Source organism: Bos javanicus, chromosome 5, assembly GCF_032452875.1.
Source record: "Bos javanicus breed banteng chromosome 5, ARS-OSU_banteng_1.0, whole genome shotgun sequence".
Classification (NCBI taxonomy): domain Eukaryota; kingdom Metazoa; phylum Chordata; class Mammalia; order Artiodactyla; family Bovidae; genus Bos; species Bos javanicus.
In genome coordinates, this window is record NC_083872.1 from 26,212,831 (window position 1) to 26,227,356 (window position 14,526).

A 14,526-nucleotide genomic window follows, 5' to 3' on the forward strand; every position below is an offset into this window, starting at 1 on the left:
AGGCAAGGGAGGAAGTGGCTGAGGTTGGGTAACTGGGGAGTTTCTTGTTCTTTCAGGCCAGTATAATAGGAGCAGAGCACCTCCTGTTTGAAGCCTGACTGCCCACCAGAAAGGACTGTGCTTTGAGTGAGTTGAACGTCTTCCGCTGAAGAGAGATTTGAAGGCTAGGAGACTCAGGTGAGTACTTTTGTGGTGGATATACTTTTATATTCTCTGTCTCATCTCCCAGGTGGTAAAAACAAACAAACAAACAATAAAAAAAACTGAGGCCTGTTATGTGTGTGTGGCAGAAGGGACTATAGACAGATAGGACTGTTATGAATACAGAGGAGAGGGGACTCCTGGGTGGTCTTAAAGGACAGGGGAGAGTATCTGGATGGATATTGAAAAGGCTTGGAGATGGGAGTAGACAGAAACTTCATAGATAAAATAGATAAACATTTGGGAAAATCTTTGAGAATGGGAAAGAGGAGGTTGGGGATCTTGGGATGAAAAGGCTTGGGAATGGCTCTGGAGCTCCTGGCACAAACAGTTCAGGTGCCTGGAAGCCCAGAGTTATTCGAGAGATCTGAGTTCAAGGTCACGTTGTGACTGCCTCTTCTCCCCACCCCTCTCAGCTTCCATCATGTGGAACGCTTCTGACGTCAACTTCTCCTGCTACCATGAGTCTGTGCTGGGCTATCGTTACGTGGCAGTTAGCTGGGGAATTGTGGTGGCCATGACGGGCACGGTGGGCAACGTGCTCACCCTGCTGGCCTTGGCCATCCAGCCCAAGCTCCGAACCCGCTTCAACCTGCTCATCGCCAACCTCACAGTGGCTGATCTGCTCTATTGCACCCTTCTCCAGCCCTTCTCGGTGGACACCTACCTCCACCTGCACTGGCGCACCGGTGCCACCTTCTGCCAGATCTTTGGGTTCCTCCTTTTTGTATCCAACTCTGTCTCCATCCTCACCCTCTGCCTCATCGCCCTGGGGCGCTATCTCCTCATTGCCCACCCTAAGCTCTTTCCCCAAGTTTTCAGTGCCAAGGGCATGGTGCTGGCACTGGTGAGCACCTGGGTGGTGGCTGTGGCCAGCTTCGCTCCCCTCTGGCCAATCTATATCTTGGTGCCCGTAGTCTGCACTTGCAGCTTTGATCGCATCCGAGGCCAGCCCTACACCACCATCCTCATGGGCATCTATTTTGTGGCTGGGCTCAGCAGTGTCGGTGTCTTCTATTGCCTCATCCACCAGCAGGTGAAGCGAGCAGCACAGGCACTGAATCAGTACAAGCTGCGCCAGGCAAGCATCCGTTCCAACCATGTGGCTGGGGCACACGAGGCCGTGCCTGGTCGTTTCCAGGAGCTAGACAGTGGGCTGGCATCAGGAGGACCCAGCGAGGGGATTTCATCTGAGCCAGTCAGTGCTGCCACCACCCAGACCCTGGAAGGAGACTCATCAGAAGTCAGGGACCAGAGCAACAGTAAGGCAGCTAAGCAGATGGCAGAGAAAAACCCTCCAGGAGTGGCTGCCAAGGCCAGGACAACTAAAGGAGCCCAGAGAGCTCAGGACTCTCCATCAGAGTTTGGGAAGGTAACCCGGATGTGTTTTGCTGTGTTCCTCTGCTTCACCCTGAGCTACATCCCTTTCTTGCTACTCAACATCCTGGATGCCAAGGTCCAGGCTCCCCGAGTTGTCCACATGCTCGCTGCCAACCTCACCTGGCTTAATGGCTGCATCAACCCTGTGCTGTACGCAGCCATGAACCGCCAGTTCCGCCAAGCCTACGGCTCCCTCCTGAGACGAGGGCCCCAGAGTTTCCATAGGTTCCATTAAAACTGTGTCCCCAGTCACCAGAATCTGGGATTGTCTCTTCCAGAACTAAGGTGGCCAGCTGTTATAGGAATAGGTGAAAGTGAGATCTGTGGGAATTTTCATGGACAACCACCCCTCAAACTTCCCAAACCCGGCCTCTCCACGCTTCACTCAACATTTCAGCCCTAGGCTGCTCAAGATGCATTATTAATTATTAATAAATGAATTCTATCCTCTTCATATTCAGGTGTGATCTGTGGGGAAGAAGAAAATAGGCCAGGGTTGGTTTGCAGCTGGAACCTAATAGCTGAGGGTTTGCTGCTGCTGCTGCTAAGTCGCCTCAGTCGTGTCCGACTCTGTGCGACCCCATAGACGGCAGCCAACCAGGCTTCCCCGTCCCTGGGATTCTCCAGGCAAGAACACTGGAGTGGGTTGCCATTTCCTTCTCCAATGCATGAAAGTGAAAAGTGAAAGTGAAGTTGCTCAGTCGTGTCCGACTCTTCGCAACCCCATGGACTGCAGCCTACCAGCCTCCTCCGTCCATGGGATTTTCTAGGCTTTGGCGGGACATAAGTCAGAGCAGGGGCAGGAAGCAGAAACTTGGGACAGCCTTCAGCTGAGGGGTTTCCAGGAATAAATCATGTGAGTTGGTTTAAGAGGATTAGCCTGCCTCTTTTTAAAAAAAAAAAAATCAATTACCATTAGCTTCCCAGGTGGCGCTAGCAGTAAAGAACCCACTTGCAAATGCAGGAGACATAAGAGACACCGGTTCAATCCCTGGGTCAGGAAGATCCCCTGGAGGAGGGCATGGCAACCCACTCCAGTATTCTTGCCTGGAGAATCCCATGGACAGAGGAGCCTGGCAGGCTACAGTCCATAGGGTTGCAAAGAGTCGGACACGACTGAAGAGACTGAGCATGCATGCACACCCTTAGCAGATGCCAGACAACCAATTCTTCTTTTTTTTTTTTTAATATTTTTTTATTTGGTTGCCACGGATCTTAGTTGCAGCATGAAGGATATCTCCTTGCGGTGCTCGGACTCTCTAGCTGTGGTGAGCTCTGCAGCATGTAGGATCTTAGCTCCCTGAACAAGGATCGACCTTGTGTCCCCTGAATTATTACAAGGTGAATTCTTAACCACTGGACCACCAGTAAAGTCCCTATTAGCCTGCCTTTTTGTTTAACTGAAACTCCAATATTTTGGCCACCTGATGTGAAGAGCTGACTCAAATTTGAAAAGACCCTGATGTTGGGAAAGATTGAAGGCAGGAGGAGAAGGGGACAACAGAAAATGAGATGGTTGGATGGCATCACCGACTCAATGGACATGGGTTTGGGTAGACTCCGGGAGTTGGTAATGGACAGGGAGGCCTGGTGTGCTGCCGTTCATGGGGGCGCAAAGAGTCGGACATGACTGAGCAACTGAACTGATTTGTTTAACTTCCCAGAAACGGCCCCCACTCTAGCTACTGCTGCCAGGATGACCCATCACAACAGTTTTTTTTTTTTCAACACAAAAAAGTTTTGAAATCCAACTTTGATAGCCACTCCAGTTGAGTCCAGCCCCCTGACCCTTGCTCAGTCCAAAGAGAATGGACATGGGGGAGAACTCCTCTCTCTGTGGAAATGGAACTGAGCTTAACCAAGGCAGTGGCAGGTAGGCATTCTAGCTGCCCTAGCAGGGTCACACTGCTTGGAGTTAATTCACCTGGGTCCTGGCCCCTCCTCTTCCCTCAGACTTGCTCTTGTCATCCTGGGTTACAAAAGTTACAAAAAGATTCTAGTTAAGAAGGCCCAGGGGCCAGGCTAAGGGGAGGTCACACCACTCCCTTCCTCCAGTGTGACGGATATCCTGTCATCCGTGTGCACATGCATGAACTCAAAGCACCTGTGGCCACCAGGTGACGCTGGTTCTCTGTGTTTCCCTTCTGGCTTCCCTGTGAGGACAGAAGGTATCGCAAGACAGGGAGTCCAGAGATACTACCACCCTCCTGGCCAGTAAAGGCAGAGATCCAGGAATCCCCACCCCTCCTTTTTGCCCAAAGTTTAGGAAGAAAAGTGAATAATTAGACACTTATTATTCATGAGATATGTACTGTCTACCTAGCTGGGGTGGGGGGAAAAGAGTGGGCACTGTGGATAGAATGTGAGTCATGTTGATGGTAACACTGCTCTGGCTGCATGTATCCCTTCCCTGCCCATAAGTCCATGGTTTGAGAGAACAATGTCCAGAGAGAAGATGAGAGCAGAAAGAACCATAGTCAGAGTAGACAAATTGATACCCTCACGTTCAACACACCTCTAGGGCCCAAGAGTCCTGCTTCCTAATAAGCAACATGTATTTTTGAGTGTCCTCCTTCCACAAATATCACAGCAGCCTGTACTGAATCAAGTTCAGGTGACTGAGCTGGGGGTCCAGACAGGTAGGGGTGAACAGCCAATAAAGATCATTGGTCTGGGAGTATAGATACCAGGGCTCAAGTCAAGGCTCTCTGATAATTTGTTCTGTGAATTGGAGCAGGAACCTGAGTCATCTTGGACCTCAGGTTTTATCATCTGTACAAAGATGCAAGTGGGGATACACTCTTACCATGCACCTTATACTGTCCTAAATCCTGTAAATATATTATTTTGCGTAATCTTCACAAAATTTACCATAAGGTATCTATTATAATGAGCTTCCCAGGTGGTGCCAGTGGTAAAGAATCCACCTGCCAATGCAGGAGATGTAAGAGACTCTAGTTCGATCCCCAGGTCGGGAAGATCCCCTGGAGGAGGAAATGGCACCCCACTTCAGTATTCTTGCCTGGAAAACCCCATGTACAGAGGAGCCTGGTGGGCTACAGTCCACGGGAGTCACAAAGAGTTGGACACGACTGAGCATCTGAGCATAACTATTATAATCTTTTGCTTAAAAAATAAATAAATAATGCACAAATAGGGCAAGCCATTTGTCTAAAGTCTAAGGGTTAGTAAGTGATATGATCATGATTTGAGAACTGAAAGTCTGACTTTAGTACCAGTCTACATGTCTAACCACAGTAAGACTGAAACTTTTCTATAACTAGAATCAAGTGATCAGATGACCCCTAAAAATCCTTCCTGCTCAGACCTTCTAAGATTCTCAAAGTTGAGAGTTCTCTGCAGGGGTTGTAAAAGGCTCCACTTTTCATATTCTTTGAAGGCGATTCAAAAGCTTTGGCAAGTAGAAATTAGCAGCAATAAGGATTGAAGTTAGACCTCATGAGGGACTTCCCAATCCTCAGTCACTGGAAAAAATGACTCAAGAGGACACGGGAAACCCTAGAGTCTGAGACCAAACGGGACACATCATAGCGAGAAAGTAACCCCCTCCTCTCTCACCCTCAACAGCCCCACACATATACCCCACCCCTAATCTCCATAGGCGCTGAGTGAGGGGAAAAGAGAAGGAAGATTATGCCTCAGGCTCGTTCTCTCTCTTGCGTGTGTGCACGGCGCGCGTGTCCACGCACGAGGTCCCTCGTGGTGCGGAGCTCACGCGTATCTCGGGCAAGTGTATGCATTTGTCTTGGGGAACTGTTTCACGGGGGCCCTCCTGAGGGTGTCAGTGTCGGTCTCTCTTTTTTCTTTATCTCTGTCAGTCTCCCGCCGGAGCCCCAGCTCTATCGCTGACTTTCTGACGCTATCTCTCAAGGCTTCTCTTTGTCTCTCTCCATCTGTCCGTCTCTCCTCTACGCTGTCTTCAGCGCTTGTACCTCCGTTATCGCCCTTTTTTCTCCGCAGCTCTTTCTCTCGCGCCTGCACCCCGCCCGCTCTCCCCCGCCCCCTCCCCATCCCCCGCCCCTGCAGCTCTCGCTCGTACGCACACTCTCTCTCTTTCTCTGTCTCTTACAGGCAGATTTATGGTCAGCCCAGGGCCTTTCATTGGCCAAGCGCTGACAGGACTTGATTTAACGCCGCCTCTCATTGGCTGATCTTGACAGGCCGATTTACGAGTCACTCTACCATTGGCCAAACCGCCTTAGCTCTGATTTATGGCTCAGTGGCTGCGGGGAGAGGGGGGCGCTGCTTGGGGAGTGAGGACGCCCCTCCCCTCTGCACCGCTTCCGTCTCCCTCTCCCCTGCTTTTTCTCTCCTTGCTCTCCCTCCCCTCCTGGAACCGCATTCCCTATACCTATTCCTCAAGCTTTCTCCTCCTCTTTCATCCATTGGGAGAGGAAAATGGGGTGTGGTGGTGGTAGTAACTGAAGCAGATGAGGGGGTCTGAAGGGGTAAATAAGACCTGAGGAATCCGCTGGGTAGGATGGGGTACAGTAGGGAGAGAAAAGGAGATTCGAGAGGGAGAGAGAATCCTGAGCTGAAGGGGAAACTGAGGAGACGAAGTGAGTGACAGAGGAAAAGGAAGACTGAGGAGAAAGGAAGGCCGAAGGAGAGAAAGGGAGGGTGTGAGAAGACTGAAAAGGGCGCGTTTGAGGGAGCTAATGGGCAGAAGCGGGGAATGGGGGCACAGAGGGGGACTTTTCTCTTCAAACCTCACTATCCAGACAGAACAAGAGATGAAAATTTTCTCTTCAAACCTCACTATCCAGACAGAACAAGAGATGAAAATTTCCTCTTCAGACAATGGTTCTGAAAAGGGAGAGACTTGGAGGAGCAAAGGCGTAGAGAAAAGCGCAGCAGAGAGGCAAGAGGGGCGCAGGAAAGAACTAGAAGGTAATAGCAAGGAAAGAGGGATGGAGAACTAATCGAGAAGACAGAACTAAGTTTGGTTTTTATTTCGGGGCGGGGAGTGAGAAAAGGCTAATTCCTAGAGGAAATATTGAGAGCCGCAACTCCTCCTCTCAACGAAGACCCACAGGCGTCAGCCTGGGGATAAGTCAGACACCGCCCCCAGGAGATGTTCGGTTTCCTCAAGGCTGCAGTAGGCTCCCCTTCCCCACACCTCACTCCTCCCCTTGCCCACCTCCCCAGTTAAATTTATGAGTTCAGGGCTGGCCTTCAGGAATTAGGAATATTTATGCTTCTTTGAGAGTGAGGTTTGGAAGGTGATAAATAAGGGGCCGTTGGTGGGGGGTGCAGCTGGGGGCTCCTATTTTTAGAGTGGCCACTTTCCCAAGCCCCCCCACCTACCAGTTCTCTCTCATCCTGAGCCAGAGAAGGGAACACTGAGTGAGGTGGGGAGTGGGTTTCAGATATCAGGAAGGGGCTTTGACTATCCTGGAAAGCCCCTCAGAGGACTGCAGAGCTTTGCAGCAGAAAGGATTGAAGGCTGATGGGGGAGGAACTTTCCAATCATCCTGGCATTCTTATAGCCCCTGGAGTGCAGTTACAGCATTTTCTGTAGAAGATGGAGAGAAATGGGGAGAAGCCAGTTTCCCCTGTTACCCCCTAAACTCAGTTGCTGAGGAATAAAAAAGAGGAGCCAGTAAATGTGGAGGCAGATTTCTCTGGCTTGTCATTTCCCTCACAGAGAGAGGAAGATTTGAAATGCCACCCCACCACCACCACCACAGCCTGGGTCCCTGGGAAAGGAGGCCAGGAATGTGGGGCTCAGGGCATCTCCTAGGAGTCTCAGCCTATCCACCCCCGCTGCTGGCTGAGAATTAAAAACAGCCAGTAATTCAGGATACCCCTTGCCCTGGGCCTCCAGGAAATGAGAGAGGGAGAGAGGATCTTCCCTGTGGATCTACATGACTTCTCCAGCCCTCAGCTTTAGGAGCCATGTCTGTGACTCTCAGCTCAACTGGAGGGCTTTCTCTGGGCTTGGGGAGGTAGTGAACAAAGATGGGGGTCCCTGATATAGAGGAACCTAAAGAGAGCAGAGGGAGCTAGGGAAGAGCTGCCCCCTCCCTCCACATGTACACAGTGGGCCTCCCATCCACTCTGGCCTCAGCAAGGATGGCTGCACATAAACACACACACACACCCCCCAGACTGTGCTGCCTGGAGTGGGAGAAGGGAGGGAGAGAAAGGTCTAGACTGGCCCTTTAAGAGCCACTTAGGGTCAGAAAGCCTGGGCTACAGAGAGGGGAAGGAGCTGATGTCAGAAGACGGATGGGCAGCAAGATGGGGATTGATGCTAATGGGGGAGTTAAAGCTAAGTACCCAGACACTCAGAGGGCAGAACTGCAGATCTGTCTTCCTTATGCTTACCCCCCTTCCCCAAACCAGGGCTGTAAATCTGCCTTCTCAATTGGGGGAAGGGGGAGCCAGGAAAAACGAGATGCTGGAGATGCTCACTTCTCCCTTTTCCTATTTTTTTCCTTACCCTGTGCAAATCCTCCCACCCACCCACCCCTGCCCCGCCATTCTTTTGTCCTTTCCCAGTCTCTGCTCCCAACCCATGAGCCTTTCCCACTGAAATTTCCAAATTTGGGCTTTCCATTGAGAATTAAGAGGATGGTTTCAGCTTGCAGAATTTAAAAAGAAACCACGAGATGGTCTCCTTCATCAGCCCCTGGGTAGGAATGGTTTGGTGGGGTTGTGTTGAGAGACTGGTAGACAGACAAGAAGCTCCCAGTTGCCTTGGTTTCTCTTCCCTCCATCCCTTTTTCACTTGGAGGTAATTCATCTGAGCATCCTTCTCCTGAAACAGTGGGGTGAAGGCAGAAAGCAGGATGTCAGGGAGGGGGAACCAGGAGTTGGAAGTGGTGCAGCTTCAGAGTTGGGTTTTTGGAGGCCTCTGACATGCTGAGATTCTGGAGGGCTAGTGGGGCTCCAAGGGCGGCTAGGGAAGCTGCAGGAGCTGTCCACTGAAAGATATATGGTCTAGTTTCTCGGAAACTCCTGGATCACACCACTCCCTCTCCTTGAGCACACACCCTGCCTGCTGAGTAGAGACAATTTCGGGCCAATAGTCTATTTACTGTAAAGGCAGGGTCCAGCTGCTCCCCATCCTCTCAGTTGGCAGTGGGGGATCTCAGGGAGGCAGGTCTTCTCAAAGGGACTGGAGCTAGCAAGTGTTAATTGCTCAGTCGTGTCCAACTCTGACTCTTTAGACTATAGCCCACCAGGCTCGTCCATAGAATTCTCCTGGCAAGAATACTGGAGTGGGTTGCCATTCCCTTCTCCAGGGGATCTTCCAGACCCAGAGACTGAACCCAGGTCTCCTGCTTTGCAGGCAGATTCTTCACTATCTGAGCCATCAGGAGCTAGTTACTCTTGGGGAATATTATTTCTTCCTTTGATTTCAGGTGAGATGGTATCTTCCATCTTTCAAGATCTACAGTCACCTTTATTCCCTCTTTGCTGGCAATCAGGGCCCTCTAGATTGGGGGATACGTCTCCATCTCATTTCATCTGTTGCATTACTAAACCTGAACTCCTTTCTAGTCCAGGAAATAATAGGAACCTGATTGCTGCCTGGTTTCCAGATCCTCCCCAGTATCCATAAGACATCCATCTCCCGTCTTCTCTTCTCCCAGGTTGTTCTTCAAGGTCCTAAAATCACCTGAGGCCATCCTCTCTTTCCTCAATCTTCAAGAACAAAGGAGAAAGCAAGGTTTGAGTAGGGGAAAGGGTGAGGGGGCGAGAGTTGTGAGCAGGAGCCACTAGAACCCAGGCTTTCCACCTTCCAGCATCTGGCCAAGCACTCCCTCCCATCCAGGGAGGTCAGCCATTGCCCTCAGCCCTGGTCTCTGGCTGCTTCTCTATCCCGGTAATAAATCCTGTCTTTGTCTCCCCTCCAACCCAGGCCCCAGGCGGCTGGGGGTCAGGGGCTGGGGGAGGGGTCAGTGTGGAGGAGGGAGAGATACAAGGAGAGTGGGAGGAGAAGATGGACAGGAGCAGCTGGTGAGCAGGCATGGGGGTGGGCAGTGAGGTGATGGGGCCTCTTGATGCTACAGATCCTAACTGCACATTCCAGCAGGCCTGCATTCCAAGTGAAAAAGCCTGGATTCCTTGGAATCCTGGAAATACCTTGGGGATGGCTCCTGGAGCATCAGGAATACTGGTTGAGGGGTGTATAGGTATGGGGTGCCTCAAGGAAGGAGGCAGCTGAAAGAAATAGGAGAATAATATTGTGGGGATCATCTCTACCCTCACCAGACACCCCTCTACGCCTGTGCCCTGCACTCAGGCACACAGACGGACAGACACACACACATGCACGCATACACAAGATTTATGGCCCAGCAGTGTGAGGGGGCCCAGGAGGGCCAGGCTGCTCCTTGCCTGGCCCCTCCCTAGCTGCCTTCTCTTGCTATGACTTTCCTGTCTCCATCTTTCCATTCCCCCTGCTCCCAGCTTTGCTCTCTTTGCGTGGGTTTCTCTTATGCAGTTTGCTATGCTGGCTTGCTGCTAACCCTCAACTCTCTTTGTGTCGCAGTCTTTTTCTCTTTCCATCTTTCTGTCCCATTCCTTCCACCTCTCCTACTTCCTTGGACCCTTTATCTGCCTGTCCTGCCTCTGCTGTTCTTCAACTCAGCCATCCTTTACCCAACCCCCACCTCAGAGCTCTCTGTCTGGCCCAGGGGGACTGTCAGATTGCAAAGAGGGATGGAAAGGAGAAATGAGTGACTTTGTATGAGTCTCTGCTTTGGTAGGAGGTCTGGGATCATATTGTGTTGTGATATGGGATGGATGGAGTTGGGAGAGGCCAGGTGACCGGGAGGGAAATTCAACAAATTGAAGAGGGTGAAATGGGAGGGAAGAGAGATTAATAGAAAAAAGATACTGAAGGGCAAACACTGAAGAGAGAAGGGTAAGGACTAAGGGTTCCCTTTAAGTGTGTTTTGGATAAGTCTGAAGGGGAGGAGCTGAAGGGCATTTACTGAGTCATATTGAGACACAGATCCAGACAAGATCTGGAGACCCAGCCGGAGACGTGATGTGATATCTACCAGGCAGCCACAATTCTGAGCTCTCCTGCCTACCTGGGGAGGTCTCACAGACCTCTGCAGTAAGTCTTGGAGTGCTAGTTCTCTCCCCGCTCACCCCCTCCTCCCCTCCCCACCTCACCAGTGAGAATGACATCAGCTCTGGCTGCCACTGTCCTCAGCCAAGCTGATGTACTCTCCCATGGGTGAAAAAGAGGCCAGTCACCTCTGCCCCACCCATTCATTCTCCAGTCCAGGAGCTGAAGCTTACCAGCTGAAGCTGAAGCCAGCACCCCGGGGTTGGGAGCAGGAGGAGGCTGTACCAGGTGGAAAAAAGTGGGAGCATGGGCACCAGGGGGAGAGCTAGGAACTGGAGGGGGCACTGAGGAAGAGGGGCTGCAGCACTAAATCACCCTGTAGGGGGGCTCCCTCTGCCTGAGCTCAGTGGGGTGGGGAAAGGATAGACATTTGGGGAGGAGGGAGAGAAGAATAGGGAATCGCCACATCTGGCAGGCAGGTGTCTGGCACTATTCAGGCTCTAGTCACTTTCCCAGCCAAAGGGGAGGAGGGGGAGACAGGAGGGAGGAGGGGTTCCCAGGATCCCCTGGGGAAGAGGGAAAGGCTCACAAACAGAGACAGAGGCCCAGAATCAGACAGAGAAAGACCAAGGGAAGGAGAGAATCAGACCCTACTCCTCAGTCTCTGCTTCAGTCAGTGTTGGGGGAGGGCTTGCTCATTGTCCTGAAAAAGCATTGTTGGCCAGAGGACTGTGTAGGCCAGGGCACCAGAGTTCCATTCCTAGTGCAAAACAGAAGGCAGGAAAAGTTCACAGCAGGCCAGGCTGGGAAAACAAGCTCAGAGAATTCCAAGTTTGAGAACTGGATAGAACAGTACTCTCCACACCATTGCTGATCTCGTGCATATTCAGTCGTGTCTGGCAGCCCCCAACTCCAGCAGGGTCCATGTTGGGTGATGAGTAGGAGGTTTAGGGTGCAAATCGCTCAGTTGTGTCCAACTCTTTGGGACCCCACGGACAATTCTCCAGGCTCTTTGCAACCCCAGAGACAATTCTCCAGGCCAGAATACTAGAGTGGATAGCCCTTCCCTTCTCCAGGGGACCTTACCAACCCAGGGATCAAACCCAGGTCTCCCACATTGCAGGTGGACTCTTTACCAGCTGAGCCACAAGGGAAGCCCGGAGGATTAGGGTGGTAACTTTAATGCCTGAACACTGCTTTTCCCCCAGCTTAGATGGGCAAGACAAAAATCCCTAGCCTTAATCCAGCCCCCTGTACCCCAACTCTCAGTGCAGGATTGCAGAGTGCTATACCCAAGCATTTTTTTCTTCCCTCTTTGCTGAGGGGGACCCCGGGCCCTGGGGTCCCACAGTGGCTGAGCTGAATTGCTAGATTCTCAAAGAGCAGGCAAGACGACACCTCTATGTTTCAGGCATCATTGATGCTGGAGAGGCTTCTCCCTCTGGTTACCTTCCTTCCCTCAACCTTTCCTGTCTCTGTTGCCTAATCCTGAAGTTACAGGCCCATCTCATGAGCAGTAGAGGTGACTGCAGAGACCCTTAAAATTGCAGTGCAGAGAAGGGCTCCCCACACTCCATCCCCCCTTCAAATCCTGCAGAGGAAGGGGGAAAGAAAACCAAAGCATTCTCCTGTCGCCGAGGCAACCATAAAACCCCCAGCTAAATCCATCTTGTGAGCTCACCGCCCCATTAAGATGCAGGGCCAGGCTCTGCGCCAGCCCAGCCACATTCATTTGTGCGAATAAAGGTGGAGGAGGGGGTGGGGAGCAGGCTCTGGAGGGATGGGGAAATGGCGAGGAGAGGTTATTTACACCACCGTCCTGACCTTCTGGAGCAGTGCTGGCTCCGATAAATAACCCGCTCAGCGCCATTTCGGAGCGGGAGAGGGAGGTGCAGGAAGGGAGCCGGGGCTGCAGGCGAGCCCCCACGCAGGTGCGCGTCTCCGGGTTACTAATGGCTGAGGCGGGAGCAGGCAGCTGGCTTTGGGGGTGGCGGGGGGAGCACTCCATTCCCTGGGACTCCCACTGAGAAAATACCATCCCCACCCCACCCCTGGCGCCAATTTCCAGGAGAGTGGACGGAGAGATGCCAAGGAGGCAAACAGCCCCGTAAATTAGGGATGGGGGCGCAGAATGCTGGGGAGTCTCTGAGGTAGGAAGGAAGAAATATTATAAGATGGGGAGCAAGGGGGGGTGGCGTTTAGAGGAACAGGAGCAGCTGCCAAAAAGAGAGGAAGGGGAACACAAACATCACACAAAGGCAGTTTGGAAAAAGAAATGTTTTATTCCTCTTTGCACAGAGCAGTATATGAAGGTGGCTACCATCCTGACTCCACGTATCTCTTACACAGAAATGCCCCCTCACGGATGGATGCCCAGTTATCCGCCCACACTCTTGGAAAATTGGCAGTTAGTCGGTGGGGCAGAACTCAAAGTCTCAGGAAGATTTCTTGAGACGTTTTTTGTGGAAAGTTCTGGGTCGGGGGAGAGATGAGACGAAACAGTGGCTGTTCCTTCCTCTGTCTTCCTGGGGGAATCCAAATCCCCAAGGTTTTCTGAAAAAAGGCGCCTCTCTCAGTGACCGAGGGAGGGGAGGCGCCCAGGCCTACTGCCTGGATGTAAGGCTGAGGCAGAGAGAGGACAGGGTTAAGCAGAAGACAGAGAATGCAGACCCAAGGCAGAGGAGTGAAATGCATGTGGGGGAGAGAAGGGGCTGAGAGAGCCCAGAGGCCCAAGTCATAAATTCCACCCTGTCCCTGTTCTGAGCAGAAACTCTCCTTCCCAAGACTAGAATGGAGTTTTAGTTCAGGGACTGGCTTTGCTCCAGGGCACAGAGAGAACAAGCCAGGCGGAGATCCCACGGGTAGTGAAGGTGGAGAGTTAAGGTACTGGCCCAAAAGACAGACCCTCCCACAACGGACACTCACAGACCACAGCAGTCTTGAAGTTACAAGCCAGGATCGGGGTAAAAAAAAACTCAGCTGTGTTTGAAATAAAGAATTTTATAGGCCCTCTCCAATAAAATTTAAATCACTGCTTCTTCCACGCTGTCCCCTGCCTATGAGTTGTTCCCAGTCTTTTTTCCCAAGGCTGGAGACCTGGGCAGTAAGAAGAAATGGGAGAAAATACCAAGCCCAGCCGGGCTGCGGCAGAGACCTGATATGCCTCTCCCCACCCTCACTCATTCTATAGAAAAGAATTCCCTTTCCCTCCCCTTGCTGGACAAATGTGTTCGGATAGAGGCAAAGGGAGGAAAACACTCAGCACATTCTTTCTCCTGCTTTGAAGCGTAGCTGCAGCAAAGGGCACAGAAATGGAGGAGAAAATACAGGGGAGCCTAATCCAGGGGAGAAAGGAAGAGGGTGCTGCCCCTGCCCATGTCCAAATCCACTGAGAGCCTGATGGACTCCCAGAACTGCCAAAAGCAGGGAGAAGGAACGGGAAGTGCATATGGGTTTGGGGTGGGAATGAGGAGGCAACAACAGACGGGATGGAGATTTAAGGATCCCTGTGATCCCCGAGATGACCCTGAGAGCATCATTTGGGGGACTGCATGACAAGTCACAGCCAACGTGGATTTTTTGAGAGGGTGAGGAGCCAGGAACAGTGGGGTCTTCACCGAAGGAGGGACCACTTGATCTGTTCTTTGGCTGACTGTAGCACCTGCAGGGACAAGGGCGGCATTGAGGGGCTTGCTGAGGGGCAGGGTGGGGGTGGGGATGGGGCTCTCCTTCCCCTCACTTGCCTTCCCTGTCCTTAGAAGATTGGCAAATAGAAAATCCCCAAGGGTAGAGGGATGGGAAGAAGCTCTCTAAGGCCCTAGAGGACTGTCAGTTTGGGAAATTCCAAAAAAATTCAAGTCCACTGGGGGGATGAAGAGAGAAGAGGTATACCT

At 51.8% G+C, this 14,526-nt stretch overlaps 2 protein-coding genes across 10 annotated transcripts in view; one reads left to right on the forward strand and one right to left on the reverse strand.

The window, feature by feature from the left end:
* The window catches only part of GPR84 (G protein-coupled receptor 84), a 19,285-nt gene continuing 4,759 nt past the window's right edge, over window positions 1-14,526 (forward strand). Inside the window, exons 1-3 of one of the 6 annotated variants that reach the window (XM_061415808.1) lie at window positions 1-177; window positions 618-1,573; window positions 5,204-9,036. In XM_061415808.1, coding sequence (XP_061271792.1) covers window positions 626-1,573; window positions 5,204-5,728 — 1,473 coding nt within the window. In that variant the 5' untranslated portion in view covers window positions 1-177; window positions 618-625 and the 3' untranslated portion in view covers window positions 5,729-9,036. Of the gene's footprint in view, window positions 178-617; window positions 2,036-5,203; window positions 9,037-9,203; window positions 9,281-14,526 lie in introns of those variants that run through there. The other 5 variants (XM_061415814.1, XM_061415813.1, XM_061415810.1 and 2 more) reach the window with 5 other exon arrangements.
* The window catches only part of COPZ1 (COPI coat complex subunit zeta 1), a 19,373-nt gene continuing 17,742 nt past the window's right edge, over window positions 12,896-14,526 (reverse strand). For 2 of the 4 annotated variants that reach the window (XM_061415825.1, XM_061415828.1), the window contains exon 9: window positions 12,896-14,294. In XM_061415825.1, the coding sequence (XP_061271809.1) occupies window positions 13,969-14,294 (326 nt within the window). In that variant the 3' untranslated portion in view covers window positions 12,896-13,968. Of the gene's footprint in view, window positions 14,295-14,387; window positions 14,525-14,526 lie in introns of those variants that run through there. The other 2 variants (XM_061415827.1, XM_061415826.1) reach the window with 2 other exon arrangements.